General features: G+C 37.3%; 1 protein-coding gene across 5 annotated transcripts in view; it reads left to right on the top strand.

Annotated features, from left to right (window-relative positions):
- The window catches only part of TENM2 (teneurin transmembrane protein 2), a 924,727-nt gene that overhangs the window by 143,207 nt on the left and 759,278 nt on the right, over positions 1–22,242 (top strand). Inside the window, exon 3 of one of the 5 annotated variants that reach the window (XM_088023679.1) lies at positions 9,174–9,182. The exons of the other annotated variants lie outside the window; for them this stretch is intronic. Coding sequence (XP_087879805.1) covers positions 9,174–9,182 — 9 coding nt within the window. The remainder of the gene's footprint in view (positions 1–9,173; positions 9,183–22,242) is intronic. 5 annotated transcript variants of the gene reach the window in all.

Below are 22,242 nucleotides of genomic sequence, written 5' to 3'. Positions count from 1 at the left end.
TCTGTTTTTAGGATCTTCTTCTACGTATTATTATTAACGTTTGTTTTATCTGTGTGAAGGCCAGTCTCTGAAGTCAGGTATTCTGTATCGAAATAAGAGAAACTGAAAAGAATAGACCAGGTCACTATTCCAATCCGGTCCTGCTTTTTTCCTTTACTTTTGCACTTGTCGGAGACCTCTAGGATAACACTGCCTTTCTCAAGGGTGCTTTTGGGAGCAGGCCCAGATAGCAAGTGTTTTCCCACAGGCTGTGGTTGGTGAGCATTTCCTCAAAATTTGGGAGGGGGGATGATATCTCTTTCTATGACTTAAAAAGAATTAAATCAGAGCATAAAACACTACCTACATAGTTCTTTGGAGAAGTATATTAGGGACTTATGAAAAAATACAGTTTGGGTTTAATAAATCACCTAATAGAATTGAATATATTAGCTCAAGTCTGTTATGTGCTTGCTTCTGGCTTCTGGGTAACGTGGCTTGTTGTTGTTATTGTCGTTGTTTAATTTCAAAATTTCCTGAAAAGTTGACTCCTTATAACATACATGCATTGAAAATTAGAGCTTGATGTAAACCTGAACTGGAAGGGTCCATGAGGGAAGGTTGCATTATAGCTCTCTTGTGTTCTCTCACTACTGAATTACACATGCCCAGGACAGAGAAAGAATTCACCGAGTATTTGTCAGATTTATGAGTAAATAAAAATGCCCAGTTTAACTTCTTTTCTTATGGTTGGGAACAGAAATCCAGAGGAAAGATATGGGTACTCAGGGTGACAGAGCTCATTTGTGGCTAAAATGAGGCTAGAACCAGATATGCAGTAGATTTCTACTACATCAGTAACCACCAATGTGTGCTGACAGTGTAATGTGAGAACTGGATAGTTAGACATCCCTCGTTCAAAATGACCTCCCTGTGGTAGAACCCTGATGCATGGATCTGTTTAGCTTCGCACGTCTGTGCTGATATTAAAACAGATTCACTGATAATAAGTTCAGATTCTTATTGTCACAGACCAATATGGCAGCTGTGGAAACGCAAATGAATTTCTGTAGGTGAGTGGGGAGCTGAATGAGAAGGTGAGCTTTCTGACAGCATGTCAGATTTCCATGGATGGAGGAAGAGAGAGAGAGCACAAGAAAAGTGGGGTGAGAAATTGAAAACAGCCCAGAGAGAGAATTTGACAATATATTGTGACCGCCTTTGGAAGCTTCAGTTTCTTATATAACTGAATAAAATAGAAGCTGGGAACAACAGGTTAAATGATTTTTTAAAAATAGTGTTTTAAAAGCTTCTCAGTTCATGTAGAGATTCAGAAATCCTCTTTCTAATGCATTTGTTTTCTTGAAATGGACCACTCTTTTTGTCTCAGAAAACCCATCTTCCACCTATCTGTCATCTTCCCTAATTGAAGAAAGAAATGGCTAAGCATACCCAGTCACTGTTGTTTGAGTAAAAACACATATCTATCCTTTTCCCTTGGTAATGAAACACAGCATTCTGAATGTCTCTGAATCTCATTATGAAAACAAAAGACAGGAAACTTCTGAATGACTTTCATTAACTGGTTGTGTGACTTTGAACAAATCATATTGAACCTTTCCTTTCCCTCAGTTTCTTCATTTCTAAGAGAAATCATTAAATTAGAGTCTCACTGAGGTTCCTTTTATCTCTTAAAATCCTCATGTAGTTCATAGGCTGGGGAGAGAACATGCCCTAGAGTCCAAATTTGCCCTTAATTCAGTATCAAAAGAATGGCTAATTTAGGGACTAGAGTCATGAACTGTAAATTGAGCCAATGCAGAAACATCAAACTCAGTTCAGCCGTCCACCCAACTAAGTGTTCAGTTTTCTTCTATGTAAATTTCAAAAGGGAAGTGGATCTTTTGGTATGGAGGAACTCTGATTCATTTTGGAATATTCACTAGGTGAATCATGCTTTACCAGTTATAACATGTTTTAAAGTCTTCCTCCATCCCTATCTGTAATGGTTTTAGGCTATATAATTTGCCATCTCTCCACTGCTTGGGGACATAGGTAATCAATGAAAATGTGTATTTTAAGAAAATGCTTGTCCCCCAGATTGTAGTTTATCAAAGTCACTTTGAATCATTCCAATTGAATTTTCACTTCTTGTAAATCATCAATGTCTATAATCATATTACAGGGTCACAGGGGATCACCAAGAAAGGTATATTAAAGGAATGGCAGGGGAGTAAGCACAATGCCCTTGAGTGATTCCTCGGTAATGCAAGAATAGAATCTGTTCTTGGAAAGCTGATGGGGGTGGGAACATTCCCTTTCCTTTTCAGCAGGCATACTACTCACTCTCAAACCTCAACAGATACTGGTCAGGATGTTTACTGTTTCAAATAAGGGGAACTGCAGTTCAAACTAGCTTAAACATGAAAGAGAATTTGTTGGCTCATGTAATTAGGAAGATCAAGCAGTGAATATGGATGGCTTCAGGCATGGTTTGAAATCGGGGTTCAAAGAACAATGATACCGAGAATTTCTCCATCTCTCTTCTTCTTTTCCTCTCTCCCTGTCTCCCCCATCCTCTGTCTCTCTCTGTCCCTCTCACCCCCCTTCTCTTCCTATCTCTCTCCTACCTACCCAGCTATTGATTCTATTTTCTTCTATGTTACCTTTTTTCTCAGGCTGGTTCATCTCTGGAATTTTGGCTAATAGTAACATCAGAGCTCTCTTCTACAACAGTTCCAGCAAGAACCCTGGCAATCTAATTGGCGTGGCTTTAGGCAGTTCTCATCCCAGAATCACAATGATTATGATCATCTAGGCTTGGGTTAAATGTCTATGACAGCAACCTGCAATAGAATCATCCCTTCCCAAACACTGTTGACTAAAGTTGGAGAAGGGATGCTTCTTCAAAAAGACCTGGAATGCTGTTAGCAGAAATAAGAGAGGAGATAGAGGAAGAACGAACACGTCAACTGCAATCGTTTCCCTCCAGGAAATAGAATCTGTGTTTTTGGCCCATAGTAGGGTGACACAAAACAATGTATGATCATTAATTAATCCATAGGTCCCTTTCTAACCTTTTGAATTCTCAAAATTATCTGTTCTTATATCCATGCTATCTTTCCAGGTGTTACATAGACTCATTAATGTTGAATTTCTTCCTTTTGAGAAGCCAAAGAAATTCCTACTTATATACAGTTTCTTATTCACTGTGTAAACACCAGAACAAAGGAATTTCTAAGTAGTCAAACTCAAAACATACAGTTTATCATTTAGGTTCTGTTTGGATCTGTAGAGTGAAAATACTGCACAGTAGTCTCTGCTTATCTGTGCTGTCATTTTTCGTGGTTAGAATTACCCATGGTCAACCGCGGTTTGGAAGCGCCCGATCCTCCTTCTGCCATATCGTCAGAAGGTCAGTAGTAGCCCAACACTACATCACAATGCCTACATCATTCCCCTCACATCATCTCATCATGTAGGCGTTTTACTAGCTCACATAATCACAAGAAGAAGGCTGAACACGGTACAGTAAGACATTTAAAAAGAGAGAGGGACGACATTCACGTAACTTAATTACAGTATATGGTTTTAATTGTTCTATTTTATTATTGTGTTTGATCTCTTGCTGAACCTCATTTCTAAGTTAAACTTTAGCATAGCTATGTACGTATAGGAAAAAACACAGTATATGTAGCATTTGGTATGATCTACAGTTTCGGGCATCCACTCGGGATCTTGGAATGTATCCCCCACAGATAAAGGGGGACTACCATATAGTTCTTCTTGGAAACACCAGGTATCTTGTGTCCATCTAATCAAAATATCAGATTTCCTGAAAAAGCCTGTACAGACGGTCTCAGACTTACGATGGTTTGACTTATGATTTTTTCAACTTTATGATGGTGTGAAAGCCATATGCATTCAGTAGAAACTGTACTTTGAATTTTGATCTTTTCATGGGCTAATGATATGCAGTGATACTCTCTCGTGATGCTGGCAGTGACAGTGAGCTACAGCTCCCAGTTAGCCATGCTTTCAGGGGAGTAAACAGCCAATACACTTACAACCATTCTGTACCTATACAGTCATTCTGCTTTTCACTCTCAATACAGTATTCAATAAATTCCATGAGATACTTAACACTTTATTATAAATCAGGCTTTCTGTTAGATGACTGTGCCCAGCTATAGGGTAATGTAAGTGTTCTGAGTATGTTTAGGGTAGCCTACACTCTGATGTTTGGTAGATGAGGTGCATCAAATGAATTTTCAACTCACGATATTTTCACCTTGCAATGGGTTCCTCAGGATGTAACCCCATCCTAAGGCAAGGAAGATCTGTACGTTGAAATGCTTCATTTCTAAATGTCAAAGGCATAGCTTATCCATGTGTTGCTGATATATGTGTATATTTTTCAAATGTATCTCCTGGGAACATTAAAATAAAACATTTCATTATCCATCTTCTTTTTATTTTTTTTCCAAGTGATGTCTCTGCCAGATATGGAATGCATGTAATTCACTGTTGCTTTTAATTTGTCAGTACATTAATTTTAGTTGATAAAGAAGTTAACTGAATCTGCTGTCCCAGTTATCTTTGATAATTCAAGTTCATTTGGCTCTTGCTTTTAAAGGCTGTTCTGTGCCTCCCCAAATCTCCTTGGGTTTATATAGCTTTCAAGTTGTCATTGACCCAAGATCATTCAACGGTGATTATGGTTTTCAAGCTTGTTTGTATACCACAGCCATGACTTTTTTTCAGAAGTCACCCCTGCTGCTCTTAGCTGCACCTTGACCTCCAGCAGACATTTATTACAAATCAATCTCATAGATTCTTCATAAAATGATGTAGAGTGTCTCTGGTAGCAAGATGGTGAGAGAGCACCAATTTATCATCCTTAGGAGGTTACAAAGAACAACTGGATCATGAATTTTGAATGAGTTTTGAGTGGTCTTACTTTTTCTCACTGGCTGTACTTACAAGGGGCCATTGTGCCCTAAATTGGTGGATATCTCTAGTAGATGTAACATTGATCTCTGGGCAGAATGGAGCAGAGCTGTTCATTCTTTGGTTGACAGCTCTGCAATCTCAAAGTTGGCAGTACGAAGTAGGGCATGTCCTTGGAAGAGATGCCCCACGATATCTGGTGGCTTATTTATGCTGTAGTCAAATGGGGACTCCAGACTGCTTTGAGCAACCAAGGGAAAGAGATGAGTGATTTTTGTGGTTTATTATACGGCAGGAATTTATACATGGTAGGTGCCTGATATGTACTGATAAATTGAACTAAATCCAACCTGTTATTCTTTTCCAACTCTATTATTTTAGTAAGTACATTTCTAGTTATGATGTGCACGGGTGCACACACACCTGCACACACACATGCACGCACACACACACAGAGGCTTGTGTTTTCTATGTACTATGTTTTTGTTCCAGAGGTTTTCCTGTGCAGTTGAGGGAAAACATCATTTTCAAACACAATGTAGACTAGATAGAGGTAACTGGGCTTTAAAGTGTTTATGCACTAGGATATTAATTCCCATTTCAGAGTATTCCCTCTTACACAAGATGGATGTTCTGCTTTCAATTTATTAGCTACATAAATGAGCTTATCTATTTCCAATTTTGACTTAATATAAAAAGCATCAAATTTTAGGTTTCATCCATCTAATTTTCATTTTGTATAATTATTTGTGGTAAGCTGATTTTAGTTTATGCCATCTGTTCATCAGGTTCAGGCAGATAATATTAAAGGTACATATTCTCCAATATCTGAATATACACATTCCTAAGTCATGCTGCATCCGAGAGAAACACTATCATTGATTCTTAGACTGCTCCCTAAGGAATACTATTACCAGAGCAAAGCACAAGAGAGAATCCCTCTGTCCCCTCTGCTGTTTCTAGTTGTGTTTTGAAGCATATGGGTTCTTCTCACGGACCTTTCTTACCTTAGGCAAAAATGTAAAAATTATTTTGATATTTCTCCTTAGCCTCCGAGCCATCTTGGAAAGCTCTCTTCTCTCTCCTTTGATATCTCTATCAGTTCACTCTGAAGTGGTGGAGGGTCGAAAGCCTCAGCTACATTAGCCAGTGATTCAGGTAGTAGCATTTCAATCACTTTAAACAGTATGGAATCATACTGCATAGGTGAAAGCTTACACGATTTAGATAATTCAAGTTTATCTGCCTCTTGCTATTAAAGGCTCTTCTCTGCCTCCCCAAACTTCATGCAAAATTGGTAAGTCCTTTTTGAAAGAACCTACTCTTTTTCTTATTAACATATAATGTATTATTTGTTTCAGGGGTACAGGTCTGTGATTCATCAGTCTTACACAGTTCATAGCACTCACCCTCCCCAATGTCCATCACCCAGCTACCCCATCCCTCCCACCCCCCACCACTCCAGCAACCCTCAGTTTGTTGCCTGAGATTAAGAGTCTCTTATGGTTTGTCTCCCTCTCTGGTTTCATCTTGTTTCATTTTTCCCTCCCTTCCCCTATAATCCTCTGTCTTCTTTCGCAAATTCCACATACCAGTATTATGCAGCCATCAAAAAAAAAAAAGAAAGAAAGAAAGAAAGAAATCTTGCCATTTGAAAGAACCCACTCTTCAGTGACTTTGAAAACAGCCTATTTTATACCATGTACACCCCCGCCTTAAAAAAGGCAACTTTTTTTTTTTTTTTTTTTTTGGTCAAGCGAATGAGCATTTGCTTTCGAGACCTGCCATTGGGTTAGTGTAATGCCTCTCCTTAAGTCATGGCATTTTTCCTATTTTCCAAGAAATTTTCAGGAAAAATATTTAGTAAACACACAGACCTCCATAATGGCAAGAGTTTCAAGTGCAATCATTGAAAAAAAGAGGCACTTTAAGTTAAGGCAACTTGAATTTTTTGTTTATATGATGTATCATTTTACTGATGGTCTAAAACTTGACGATATCGTTAGTTCTTCAGGTCACAGAGGTCAAAGTAGGTAGGCTTCTGCAATGACTTTACATTCCCAAACTTCTAAATTATTTTAAAATACATATTGTTTACTACAATTAAAAAAAAAGAAAATAGGAAAATATTCCAGCTTTCTTATTTTAGAGCAATCACCCTTTTTACTTGTAATTGTGAGCAAATTCAATGGCAAGCAAGTTGAAAGGATAGCATTGCTCTGTCTAAGAAGATAAAGCTGACATCATGTAGAAAAGAAGATGTCTTAGCTGAATTTTATTTGCAATATAGCTATAATAGCTAACAGCAACACTTACATCACAATATTTTCCAGATATCTTTCTAAATGCTTTACTATATCAACACCTTAGCCTCACAACAATTCTATGAAGAGAGCACTATTACTATCCTCATTTCACAGATCAGAAAAAGGAGTCACAGAGAACTTAGAGAACCCACTCAAAGCGCACACTGTGGGGGAAAGTTGGAGCCACGAGGCAAAGGCGGGCAATCTCGTTCCAGAATCTCACCACTATGAAATGCTGTTTCTCTAAGCATTAAAAACAACTAATACATTCAAGTTCAAGTCAGATTTTCTTTTTTCAATATGTATTTATTGGCAAAATATACAGAACATAAAATTTACCATCTTAACTATTGTTGAAGTGTGCAGTTGAGTAGCAATGATGCATTCACATTGGTGTACAACCACCACCACCATCCAGCTTCAGATTTCTTTTCATCTGTACCCGTTAAACAGCAACTCCCAATTCCGCCCTCCCCACAACCCCACCAGCTACCGTTCTGCCTTTTGTGTCTATGAACTTGACTATTATAGGTATCTCATATAATTGAAATCATGGAATATCTGTCTTTTTTTCTGGCTTATTTCATCTAACCTAATGTCCTTAAGGTTCATCATGTTGTAGCAGGTGTCCAAATTTCCTTCCAAGTCTGAATAATATGTTTATCCATTATCCATTCGTTTATCCATTCATCATTTGGTAGATACCTGGGTTGCTTCTACCTTTGGCTATTGTGAATAGTGCTACTAGGAACATGAATGTATAAATACCACTTCAAGATCCGGCTTTCGGTTCTACTGGGCGTATACCCAGAAGTGTACTTGCTGGATCATATGAAATTTCTGTTTTGAATTTTGTGAGGAACCACCATACTGTTTTCCACATTATGCCATTTTATATTCCACTGAGAGTACATAATCGTCCCAATTTATCCACATCCTTTTGCAACACTTGTTACTTTCTTTTGTTGTCATTGTTATTGTTCTTTTTAATAGTGGTCATCTTAATGCATGTAAGGTGGCAAGGTTTTTTTTTAATCAGTCACATAAACTGGTGCACATACATTGACAATGTAGCCACTCCAAAATAACTTTCCTAAATATTTTTCTTCCTGTCTGTCCTTTGCAAACTAAATAGGCCCCCAGATCACTCTGCATATCCCTGTATATGAAGATAAATATATCTATATGCAAACATTATATATATAACATATATAAATAACATCATATATTTCACTTTTTATGGTATATTTATTAGATTTCGTATTATATATATATATACGTTAGACTTTTGCATCTCATGGAAAATAAGACTAATGTATTTAAGCATATAGCTTCACTCCCATTTCTGAAGTGTGGAATTTTCAATTTGGAAGGAGTGCTAATAGATACACCCCCTCTTATGTCACAGTTGAGAAAACAAAAGTCCAGGCAGGTTGAATGGCCCCAAGATGCAAATCTAGTAGAGCCTGATCCAGCCTGGAATTCCCATCTCGCAACTCCCTCAATCCAGCACCCCACCCAGCCTCTATGAGGTATTATAATATCTGTAACATCTTATTATAGTATCTACAGTATATAATGTCATGTATTATATTATAGAAATTAATAGGATACTGTCAGTTTAAAGTCCTTTCCTTCCCCCATCTGGAGTTCACATGTGTGCTCTCTCACGCCACTTGTCCAGCTATCTTATTTGCTAGAGGTGTGCTTGTTTTTGGATTTTGAATTGAGATGCATACTTCAGCTTAAAAACTGTGAAAGATTCTTTTACAATTTCATTTGCACTGAAGATGCTGAGTGTGAAAGACATAAGTTCATCTCTATCTTAACTCTCCATAGTTCTTAACGTAGAGATGATGACCCTGACATGTCACTGATATTTTTAGAACTAATGGCAAAGTGTCTTTTTTTTTTTTTTTTCTGCTGAATACACCACAGACAGCCATAGTTCATTGGGCTGGAGAGTTTCAGCTGTATAACTAAAAATAAATTCCTCTGTAAAACACTAGCAAAGACAGCATCACTTTCCCTAAACCAATACCAACAAAAAATGTGCTTTAAAAAAAAATCTACTGAATTTCAGTTGGATAAAATCTCTGTTTTGTTTGCCTCCTGGCTGGGCTTTTATGGGACTCCTTTTATTTTAACACCTTTTGTTTTTCAAATCCATCACTTCAGGAATGTGTGATTTGTACAACTCACATTATTAAAATAAACTACATTTGCTCATCCACTCACAAATAAGTGAAATTGTAAACTCGGCTTCCGTTGCAGTCCACAAATAAGCAACAGATAATTTAGTGCAATGCACCTTTTGGCAGCAGGAAAGCCTAGACTGAATGCAATGTTTTGTTACCATAACCTGAAAATCCTTTAGGCTTATGGTACTATATTAAGCACTATGCGTCACTACTGGTATTTTGTTGTGTTATTTTGGTGAGGAGGGTATAAAATTTTTTAGTCCAAATATGTTTTTGTATTTAAAAAAATTATTAAGATTTGTAGAAATCCAGAAAGTCTTTCTTCTTTCACTTTCCTTTTTAAAAAAAAAAAAGATTGTATTTATTTATTTGACAGAGAGAGACAGCGAGAGAGGGAATACAAGTAGGGAGAATGGGAGAGGGAGAAGCAGGCTCCCTGCTGAACAGGGAGCCCAATGCGGGGCTCAATCCCAGGACCCTGGGATCATGACCCTGAGCCAAAGGCAGCTATTTAACTGACTGAGCCACCCAGGCGCTCCTCCTTTTTTTTTTTTTTTAAGATCTTATTTATTTATTTGAGAGAGAAAGAGAGAGAGCGCACACACAGGGGGATGGGACAGAGGGAGAAGCAGACTCCCCACTGAGCAGGGAGCCTGATGTGGGACTCAATCCCAGGACCCTGGGATCATGACCTGAGCCAAAGGCAGATGCTTAACTGACTGATCCACCCAGGTGCCCCTCACTTTCCTTTTTGTGATACTTGGAGTCCCTTCAGAGATACCTTTGTTCTTTTCACACATTTGGGAGAGAACAAAAGAGAGATGTGGCCTCTTTCCTTTATAGAAGCCACATTATATTTCCTTTCTTGAGTTCTGTGAGCTAGATGGCCTCAAAAGACATCCCGCTTCTGGGAGATTCTTTAGCACATAAATGTGCACCCAACACACGCTGAAGATTCTCAGAAATGCCTACTGAAGTGCACTGTCATTGGAGAATGGTGTGACATCATGATGCCAGTGTGTTTGTTACACTCCAGCAAATTCACCCTTTCCTAGATATTTTATTGAATGCTTGTAGGAGGTATTATATTGCCCTGAGCCTTGGTTATTCAGCACCATATCATCATAGATGGGCATGCAATAAAAATTTTACTGTAAATAAATGTGGTACTTGTACCACATGTGCCATACTTACATCTCAAATACGGTATACCACAATCAGTAGCCAAGGTTTTATGTGGGAGAAATAAACACAGGACAAGTATGGTACAAAGCCTAAGCAAATGCGTCACTATTATAAAATATAAATTATCTATTTCTGGTAATATGGTTCTAATTCATGAGTTTTTTTGTTTACCTAAAAATTAATATTCTTGGTAATTTCACTCATTGCCTACTGATTATGTAGTGTTTTACATTGTACTTTTTTAAAAAGATTTTATTTATTTATTTGTCAGAAGGAGAGCAAAAGACAGCAAGCACAAGCAAGGGGAGCGGCAGGCAGAGGGAGAAGTAAGCTCCTGCCGAGCAAGGAGCCTGATGCGGGCCTGGGTCCTATGACCCTGGGATCATGACCCAAGTGAAAGGCAGGCGCTTAACCAAATGAGCCACCCAGGCGTCTCTTTACATTATACTGGAGACAAATTTATGCTTAACTGATTTGAGTGATCAATAGCCTGTAAAAAGCAGAATAGTTGTAAGTTAGTGATAGAAATCTGCATAGCCCCAAAACAGTGGCTTCTAAAAAAACAGATATGATAGTCAAGTTTCAGAGCTAATTGGTCGACTACTTTCACAGATACACCCACACACATGTACATACCCACTTTCCTGGGACTTTCTTTACACTAGTGCAGTCCACGGGGTACTGAAATAATGAATGCCATGAATCCTTTTGGATCCAAAGTTCCAAAAGTATGAACTATAACGTGCTACTCTTTCATGGACAAGAGAAAACATAGAGGAACAGACCACCTTTTCTAGTTCAATATCTACAGGACATGGATCCTGAAGCTCAAAACAATCAATGGTAGTTTTCCTTTTCTCAGTTTTACTGTCACTTACTGCAAAATAACCATGCATGCCTGCCTCCTAATAATAACGGTAGCTAACATTCATTGATCATGTGCTATGTACCAGGCACCTTGATAAGCCCTTCACATGGATAATTTCTCTCTCTCTCTCCCTCTCTCTTTTTTTAGAGAGAGAGGGAGTACGTGCCTGCGTGCACACATGCACATATATGAGCAGGAGGTGAGGGGGGCGGGTGGGTGGGAGGGACAGATGGAGAGAGACAATCTTAAGCAGGCTCCATGCCCAGTGCTGTGCCTGATGCAGGACTTAATCTCACAACTCTGAGATCATAACCTGAGTTGAAATCAAGAGTCAGACACTTAACTGACTGAGCCACCCCCACACCCTCCCGTGGATAATCTTATTTAAACTTTGTTCCAGTCATGTGAGATACTTCTGTTGTTTTTATCTCCATTTTATACATAAGGAAAACCCAGCTCAGAGATTCAGAGAGTCCAGCCCAGTGTCATAAAGATGGCAAACAATAGAACCAGAATTCTCACCCAAAATTATTATTTCACTCTGGATCATCTTTGCCCATTGTTAACCATCTAGTACTTGCCCAGAGGACAGTGTTTATTCTAGGGTAACTGTTTTGAACTCAAAAGTAAGTGAATGTCTTTTTAGTAACATATGTGTATAAGAGTATTTTTGGATTTTAAAAGACACTTAATTTTGTGCATGGTACATTGGTTTCATTTCAATTTCTCAAGAGTGTTAGTTATTTGGCTCCTTTCTCAATTATTAGAAGGTTAAAGAACTTGTATTTCATAAAAGAGAAACATTTAAAGTGTGAATCTAGAATGTTTACTGTGTGGGTAAAGAATAGGCAGATGCCTAGAAGCTCTGAGTTTGGATCTCACTGAAATTTTAAATGGGAAGGATGAAGATGTACATAAAGTCCCAGGGAGATGCTCCAACTCACTGTTGAATAAGTAGGGGTCAGAACTGCTCTAGAGGATTTAATGGCAATTTTTCATCTTCATTGTATGTGGTCTCATTGCTGACACAGAATAATATTTTTTCTTGGGAGCTTTGCTGCCTATCAGAAATGAGTAAAGAGTTCAATCTATGAGGAAAAGTACAAGTTATCTGTAGAAAAAAAGTGCCGTAGAGAGAGAATATGCATTGTTTTCTTTTCTTCTGTCCCTCTTCTAAAGGGATTAGTGCAGTGTTCATCAGGTAAACCCAAATTCCATCTATAATCTCATGTTCCTGAAGAGTCTATCTTTGACAAGTATGTATCCTTTTTCTATAGATGAGTAATAAAGAAATTAGCATCTGTTGCAATCTAATCATCTATCTGGATACACAGTTTTCATAGCAGTTAGAGGAGAGACAAAAAGTAAAACGCTTTAATGATGAATTACCAATGTGAGCCTCTATCATGAATACAACATTAGGTATTTTTTTTATGTTTCCTGTTATCCAGTATTACTGACAGAAGACTTTGAATTGAACCCATTTTCATTATAACATTAAGGTGAAGAGCCACAAATATGCTCACTGCTGTGAGGGAGACCAAATCATTTACAAGCCTGTTCTGCAAAAATTGAAGACAGACCCTGTCCCTTCACAACAGGCCTGACTGTATTAACTTATAGGAGATTATGGTCATTCACCCTTGTAGAAAAAGATTGGATACCATTTCAGCTTTCAAATCCCTTTTATTGGTATTAGCAAGAGACTCATTTCTCTCCAAGTAAATTCTCTGAAAAAAGCATATAACTGTGCATTTACTGGAAATGTGCTGAACTATTCAAATTTAATTTAGATAATCAGCATGCATAGTTCATACAGTTGAGTCTAACTTATGATCCATAACTTTCCCAATAAAGTGTCTCAAACCTGCCATGTGACATTGATATGGTTACCATGGGAAATATCTTAAAGCCCAGATCCCCCCACATAGTCCACATCTCTCTAGTTTGGATAATCATGCCTTACTAGACGGGCTTAAGTTGCAGCTGATATGGAGTATAATTTCTCTCTGGTATCCGTTGTAAGCATTTTCCATGTTAGGTGCTAACACATAGCCAGTACTGTGGTTTGGTAAATGTTTACATGGGCATTTATTTAAGTGTTCTACATGGCTCTTTTCATGAGGCTGAGTTGTGGAATTAGTGTGGGAACTTACTGAAGGTGAATTTATCTTGTTTTGTTGAAATAAAAAAAAAATCAACAGTTCATATTTTCTCCTTCACACTTTTTGTCCTATTGTTACATGAGGAGAAGAGACAGTGAAAGGGAGATGAGTGAATGGAGCTCCTATCTTGCACCACGTTCTTGCTGGACAATCTGCATGATTTTACTTGAACTTCACAACCCCCCACAAAAGTGTTATTATTCTGATTGATAGATGAAGGCAGCATAGGTAGGGAACTTGCCCAAGGTCACAGAGCTACTAAATTACCAAGCTGGGGCTTATCAGTATTTGTCTTAATCCAAAGTCTACAAATGTCCAGGGCTCATGACTATGTAAAAATTCTGGTTCTTAATGATATTGATCTAAATGTGATCTCCCCTAAGAAAGAAAAAATCTAACGTGATTTATTTCACATCTAGACCTCCCGTTTGGCTATATTCTCTCTTCTGTCAACTATAAGACCATCAAATATCCTTGCAATAGAGATGAGGCTGGAACTTTCCAATATGGTTCCCTTTTCATGGTCCACTGGATCTGAAAATTCCCTTATTTAGGGTAGTTTGACATTCCAGTGTTCAGAGACAACTGAACTCCTTCTCCACTTCTCATTCCCCTGACACAGTCTTCTTGTACAGCCCAAGATTCCTCCTCCCTACCTACTGTCATGATAGCACAACCCCACTGCTCCAAGTTCAGTTGGTTTCTGGAGAGGCAACTCTTCATTACATCCAAACCCAGACTTATAGCTCCACAGTGTCTGTGGAGAAAAGACTAAAACGAATTAATGGAGCCCAAAAATGTACATGTGTCTCAATACATGCAATGTGACAAATTTTTGGTGCACTTTTGTCTCTGAAAACTCATTTATTCTAATTATAGTAGTCAATGACATCTTGCATTGTGATGACATCTTCTGGGGAATATATTTACCAATAATAACTAAGTATATTTTTACTATTCCTGGGGCACCTGGGTGGCTTAGTTGATTGAGTGTCTAACTCTTGATTTCAGCTCAGGTCCTGATCTCAGGGTCGTGGGATCGAACCCCATGTTGGGGTCTGTGCTCAGCACCGAATCTGCTGTAGATTGTCTCCCTCTCCTTCTCCCCCCACTCTCTCTCTGTGTCTCTCTCAAATAAATATATAAAATATTTAATAAATAAATAAATACCCAAATACATAAATAAATATATTGTTACTATTCCTGTTAGGTAAAAATAGATAACCAAATATGATAATTTTCATGTATGAATGTGTTGACTTTCAGTTTTCCCAAAATACTGTTTTTAATGGAAAGTGATCTTTCAAAAGCATCGTTAACTTTCTCTTGCAGGATCATAAAAATTACTTATTTGTGTTTTAGCCAAATTCTGACGTTGTAAAGTGTCACTAATGGTTTTCCCATTTGAGCAGAGGCCCCCCCATCCCCCTTGACTGTGTACAAGGAGGTCTCAGCTGCATGGGGATTCATGTAAAGTAGTTTGGACTGAGGGCATTTTGCCAGTTTTATCCACGTGTTATGTACTGTAATCGAGGCAGGAAGCACACAGTGAAACAGAGGTTGCCCAGGCAGTTCTGAAAAAGTAAATGCTGATTTTGGATGCAGCAGGAAGTTCAGTAAGAATCTTAAAGTTTATTCTCACCATAGGTAAAATAGAATGTATGAAAAGAAAGGAAGATAAGATAGGCCATTCTTGTTTGAGGGGGAAAAATGTGACCTGTGCTTTTTCAGAGGAGACTTCATAGATACCTTTTAAAATACCCACCCCCCTTTCTAAATAGATCCCCTCCTAAACTTCATGAACCCTAGAGAAAGTATCTATTCCATTTCATAGTCATTAAAGCAAAAATAAAGCCAAAATTATAAGATAAGATCATATTTTATAGAATACCATGATACTGAATCAGCTGAAATAAAATTTTATGTGGTGGGTTATTCTACTGGCCCTGCTTGATTTATGTATATGGTGGCAGTTTTTGTACAATACGGCATTCAGAAATCTGCTTTAAAGTTGATTAAATATTTGGTCAAATCTTGTATTTTTGGCTATTTCTGCGGTTCACTAGAAACTTGATCAGAAATATAAACCCATAAACCAGCACTTATTCTATTCACATTTCATTACAGGAATTTTTTCTGGAATGATGGCCCACTATGAGTACCAACAGGGCTTCTAGGAGGTCCAGAATTTTCAGGAATAATAATAGTCTACCTTGCAACACTAGAATGTCTATGCATGCTATTCTAGGAAGCTAAACATAAGACGATCTCTAAAATATTATAAATGGGGGAAAGGAGCAAAAATAAACTTCCATGTATTCAGAGACTGTCTACATTATATTAAAAATCTGAATGAAATAAAGAGGCTCTCTGTAATACATTTACATATATTTTTGATAGCTAGAATAGTTTGCCTATGAGGGCATCATTATTATTTTTTTCATAATTCTTAGAAGTAGGAAACCCAGAATCTACAGAGCTCAGAAAACTATTAGGCAAAGTTATGTTTAATCTTCTTCTAAAATTTGTAGCAATTCTCTTCTTGTGATGGATTCAGTCCTCAAATACAACTATGTACCACTCTGATACCACTTTCTCGCTTAGGCAATTTATAGGAACCTGAACTTCGAATCATTGATTCTTGAATGGAGTATGTGCTGTATGCATTTCAAATTTTTCTTTGTAGTACTCAAATAATTCGGCAGTCTTAACATTTAATATGCACAGAAAGAGCAAGCAAATAGTACTTAAAACTGGTGACACTTCCGCAATAGGAAACATTTCTGTTACTCAGTTGAATGGTCTGCCTTTGCCATATTCAAGTGATGCCACTTGTAAACATCTCTGTCCGCCCAAAGGATGCATAATTCAGTAACTTTAATTCTTTCTGTTTTCCTGTATTAAAAATGAGAAGTGCCTTTGGATTTGCATAGGAACTTTAAACACGATCCTAATCAAATCATCCCATCAGACACTCTACCAGGAGTGTTTAATCTCAACAACAGATAAAAAAGTAATAAAAGTTTGTGTGTGTGTGTTTGTGTGTGTGTGTGTGTTTAATCTGAAGTTAGGGTGATAGGAAGATCATCAAACTAGGGATTAGTCTTCTTAACACTGCATCAAAATGCACATTTTATGTCTGTGTAATTAGGTTTTAATAAACACGTTTGATGGTTACTTAAAAAACATATTTTTCAATGTAGAAATAGTATCTTGTAAACTACAGTGAAAAGAGACTTTTGCAAGACTATTTGTTTTTTAATTGTAGTCTGATTATGATAAGCATTTGTTATTTTCCCAACTGAAGATTAATGTTATAAATCAATTTTCTAAATTTGAAGCTTAAATGCAATATGTTAGACACAACTCTGAATGTCTATTACAGTAAAGCATGGCTTTGCTGGCATTTTCTAGAATATTTATTATTGTGTGTAACCTTTTAATTGGGGCCACATTTTTTAAAGTGCTTACGTACATGGTTTATGATACAAATGTTAGGTTTAATGAGTCATTAGCCATTAGCAAATCACCCTGTGGTTATTTTTCTGATTGCCAGTTAAAGTTTTATTTCATTCTTAGCCCTTTACATTTTTACTTATAATCATTTTTATTGGCAATTGAAAACGATTTTAGTAAAAATATAACATCAGGATTTTTTAGCTGTGTATGTTTATCAGAAGAAACTATACAGAATAGCAACTTGGTATGGAGCATTCATAACTAGAATCTTATGTTTATTCTCCTAAACAAAAACTGTCTTCTATTTCAGAAAAACTGTCAGTGTGTTTTGTTTCATCATAATTCTATAATTTTATATTTGTAGTGTTTGTTACCTTCCTTTCTACTTCTGTCTATACACATGTAATATTTTCTAGAAATCACTCAGTTTACCTAAATGATCTTTACAATTTTATTGTTAAAGTCCTGTTATATCCACAATAAAATATTGCAATGACCAGTGAGTCCCAGTCCACTGGAAAAGATTATCTGTGTCAGTCATTTGTGAATATAAAGCTTTCTGCATGGACTGGAACCAAATGGGCATTCAAATCCCTGCCATAATAAAGCTTTAATAAGCCAGTGATAGAAGGTTTTGCAGTAATAGATGATGACCAACACATAAATTAAGTTAGCAGATATTAAGCACAGAAATTATATTTATCTATATTGACAAATTGCTTATTTTGTATGGCTGCAATGCAGTCAAATTTGTCCTTCCAAATATGTTAGTAGACCCTTTGAAATTCTAGCATGATTCTGAAATTCCATCCTGTGATGCATTCGGAACTTAAAAGCAGTATTCACAGTGCCTTTCTTTTGCTTTTTTTTTGCGAGGGCGGGGGCGGTGTGTGTCTTTCAAAACCTATTTGCAATTGATTTGGTTTGGTTTTTATTTTTGTTTTTCAACTTAAGGAATAAGATTCTTTCTCCCTCAATTGCAAGACTAAAGAACCTAATGTAGAATTTTCTAGCTAATCTGAGAGGATATAGCCCTAAGAATGGTAGTGTATTCCATGGAGGGGAATTTAGAGGAGTTGCCTTAACTTAGTGATCTAAAAAGAGCCTAGGCAGTGCCTTGGTATTCCATCACCACATATCACATTGCCTGTCTTGGAGGCTCATGGAAGCAACACAAGATGCTTAGCCATTTACAATTGAGGAGAAAGGGTCCCTATAATACAATTCAGAAGCTATTCTTTTAAAATTATTTATAGAGGCTCAATGAAGGAACCCCACTGAAAAAAACCCTTCTGGAAAGTGTTTAGCGGTTCGGTTGTGGAAATTCAATGAAAGAGCAGCTGAATGATTGTTAAAGATTCTGTGTTCTGTTTCTGCTGCATCATTAGAATGCTGAGTGATTCAGAACGAATTCTTTAGTATTGCCGGGGCTTTGTTTTCTGAGGAAAAGGAAAAAAAAATGTACCTGGTTTCTCTGGTGAGGATTCCCTAACCCAGAAAGCATGTAGTCCATATTATGAAAAAACTGCTGCTTCATGGTGTCACCTTGTTTCCAACTGTGTATATTGGTGCTAGTTCTTCCTTGCTGTGTTATACACATTAAGGGGGAACGGGGTATTTGAGAGTTAGACTCATAAGTACAGTCATGGTTTGTTGTCTCTGTGGGTATGAGCCAGCCCCCTTTCCCATTAAGTGGGGTTTTCTGAACATTTGTAAAGAAGGAATGGATCTTTAGTACTTTTCTAAAGAGGAAGAAAATAAGATAAGAGCATGGTGGTGGGAAAGAAGGAGTTAATATAGTAACAAAACTAAGAATAAAAGTAACAAAAATGTACATTCCTGTAAGAATTGGAGTTCAATCAGCTACACTGAAGTGGCATTCTTGATTTAAAAATTTCAGTTCTGACGTCTACAGAATATTAAATTTGATAAGATAATTGCAATTTTATTATTTCATGATGGTTGTCACCTCTTAGAAGTGTCAAATAATTACCGTACACATTCAACAGAACCGAGTAGTGAACTATAGAACATGCACGCGCCCTATAACATTGCCACCGCTCTTGGTAGATGGGGAGGGGTATGGTGATAAACATGCAAGTCTGGTACCTACAATGGTGAAAAAGGCAAGAGAGGCTTTATGTTGAAAATGCAGAGGAGGGAAAAAAGTAATGTCCAGTTCACAGCACTGTGGTAATGTGGAAAAGGAACTAGATTAAGTGTCAAGAGGCTGTGGATTGGGTCTCAGCCGTGTGATATGAAGAAAGTTATTTTCTTTGTCTGAGCCTCAGTTTTGAAGAATCTCTTCCTTGATATGCACCTCCATTCCCAGAAAAGCAACCAATACCCTGGTTGCTCACCCATCTTTTGTTCTTTAGACCTTTTGCGGCTTCTGGAAGTTGATGGTAAACCCACCACACTGAGAAGTAATGTCTCTTCTTTTGCTATCTTCCCTGTATTTTCTTTTTCCCTGAGGACATCCAGTGTGGAAATTCTAGTCCCATCCCTCTGTGGCCCTCCTTTGGGCATGTGGTTCTTTAATGGAATGGCTGTAACAGATAGGCTTAAAAGAAACATCTCAGAAGTAGTAATTCCCTACACAGTTTTCACCAAATTCTCTTTTTTTTTTTTTTTACCTCTGATTGGGAATTATAGATAGTGTTTTAAGTGTAAAGTAAAATACTGCTCTGAAGCCTCCTTTTACCAGCCCGCTATTTTTCTTGCTGCAATTGTGTAATCTTGTTTTGACAGTGGACAGAACATTAGAATTTGTTGGGCTTTTATTTCAAATTAGCAACTGTCTCGAATAAAATTTTGTATCTACTATCCATCATGCCAATAAATGGGCTGGTTTGCTTGGCTGAGGATCTTGCAATATCAGTTCAGGAGCAGAAGAGGTCTTGCCATGGTTGCCTTATAGGGCTGGTCAAAGAAGATGGTGGCGGTGACAGGAAGTGATGGCTTCCTCCCTTCCCGTCATATCTGTAATGTTCCATTTATCTTCCTATAAAGGCTGTATCTGGAGAAAAATTAAAAGTTAAAAAAAAAACCTTAAGTGCTAAACAGACAGTTTAATTGGTTCTGCTATTTTTAGAAACTGGAAGATAAATGCTACGTGTGCAGTTAATAAACCATAATTGGAATTTGCTTAAGAGCATACTTTCAGTCCACATGGACCCATATAGTGGAGGAAGCAATAGGACCTAGCTGGGATTCAGGAATATACAAGCCCCTTTCCCAAGAACAGCCGTGACTTTCTGTGTGACCTTGAGGAATTTAATAACTTCTCTGAGTCCCCACTGGACAATAAACAAATTGGAGTGGGAATTGAAAGACAGAAAACAAACACATTAACCAAAAACTGAATGCTTTTCAGTTCTTGGGTGATCTCACTGTCATGTGTGTGTTAACATTTGCCATTTTCCCACCTCTGTGTAGTACTTGCTCCAACATAAAAGACCTTAATATTTTTGTGATTACTTTTGAGCTGTGTACCTACAGAGACCTATCGTTGTGAACAATATGTACCCGTTAGGTTTTGCATGTGATGAAGATATGAATGTCTACCCTGCTCAAATTATTTAACAAATGTATAATCATTCTCACTGTGTTATTGTTGTTAATAATATAGTGTGTGTGCATATATATTTATATATAATAGATGCTGTATATTATACCATATATACTATATATATACACTAAGTCTATTTATTCATAGGTTATTTGTATTGTATATTTATATATTATCTCTGGGATTAAGAGATTCATTCCTCTCCACATATATAACTAAGTAAAAATACATTTATATATATTTACCAGTTATATATGTAGAGAGGAATGAATCTCTTAATCCCAGGCATGACCTGGCACTTTCAGTAACATACAATTTTTTCCCTCAGAGTGTTTTCCTAACTTTAGCTAAACATCTAGTTTTTTTAAAGAGCTAGGAACCAAATAAAGCTCATGCTAAACATCAAGTTTTTAATATTTAAAAATGCCATTTCTGGGGCACCTGGGTGGCTCAGTCATTTAAGCATCTGACTTTGGCTCAGGTCATGATCCCAGGGTCCTGGGATTGAGCCCCACATCGGACTCCTTGCTCAATGGGGAACCTGCTTCTCCCTCTGCCTGCCACTCCCCCTGCTTGTGCTCTCTCTCTCTCTCTGTGTCAAATAAATAAAATCCTTTTTTAAAAAATGCCATTTCTGCTATACTTTTACAGGTGTATACTTGAATCCTTGAAAAAAGTGACAAAATTTCCCATCTGATACTTGTTTCATAGAAATGACTCTGTAATGGCAGTGAGATTAAGCAGATTTTAAAAGCAGTACAAAGTAAGCCAGTAGAACATGGACTGTGAAACCAGACCAGGTTCAAATGTCAGCACTGCTGATTACTGATCTTGTGATTTCACATGTGTCAGTTTTCTTATTTAGTAAGTAGAGCCAAAAGGTTACCCATCCCATGGGTTCTTGTGAGAAGTTATATGTCGTGTGAATATGTGGTCCAAGTTCTGTGAGAACAGTCCCTGGACCATAGGACATACTTCATGAACATCAGAATATAGAAGTATCCTTGGCTTTATAGAGTGGATTAGGCTCCAATCCCATTTTTCATGCTAACTAACTGTGCAAGTGTGAGCAAGTTCTCAAACACTCTGATCTCAGAATCCCATCTGGAAAATTATTTGCCCTTCGAAGGATTTGCAAAGGATTAGAAATCTTGTCTATCCTGGATATAAAGTGATCTCAAGGAAAAGGCTGCCCCATTTGCCAAATAATGAATTTTTTAAAATGTTTTTGGCCAGGTTTATTATGAAAATATTGAAAGACATAGATGAAATAGTCAAATGTTAATTTATAGTCTTTATTAATGTAGCTTTGCAAAATTTTAATTGTGCTGTATATTTGTTGAAACTATAACACAATACCCATGAGATAATTTCAATTTCACATTCATATTCAGTGTCAATGTCTTTGTTACCTAATGCAGGTTTTCAGAGCTTGCACCTTCACCTCAGTCTGAAGGTTTGGGAATATAGCAGTTCATTAATTCATGCACAGTCTCAATTTTATTCCAAGCCACAAGAACCCAGTACAGCTCAGTTTTTTCATTCATTCTATATGCAA

Source organism: Eumetopias jubatus, unplaced genomic scaffold, assembly GCF_037043125.1.
Source record: "Eumetopias jubatus isolate StellerSeaLion01/CBP00866 unplaced genomic scaffold, mEumJub1_p1.0 scaffold_5, whole genome shotgun sequence".
In the NCBI taxonomy this organism is placed as follows: Eukaryota; Metazoa; Chordata; class Mammalia; order Carnivora; family Otariidae; genus Eumetopias; species Eumetopias jubatus.
This window is presented reverse-complemented; position numbering and strand designations above follow the sequence as displayed.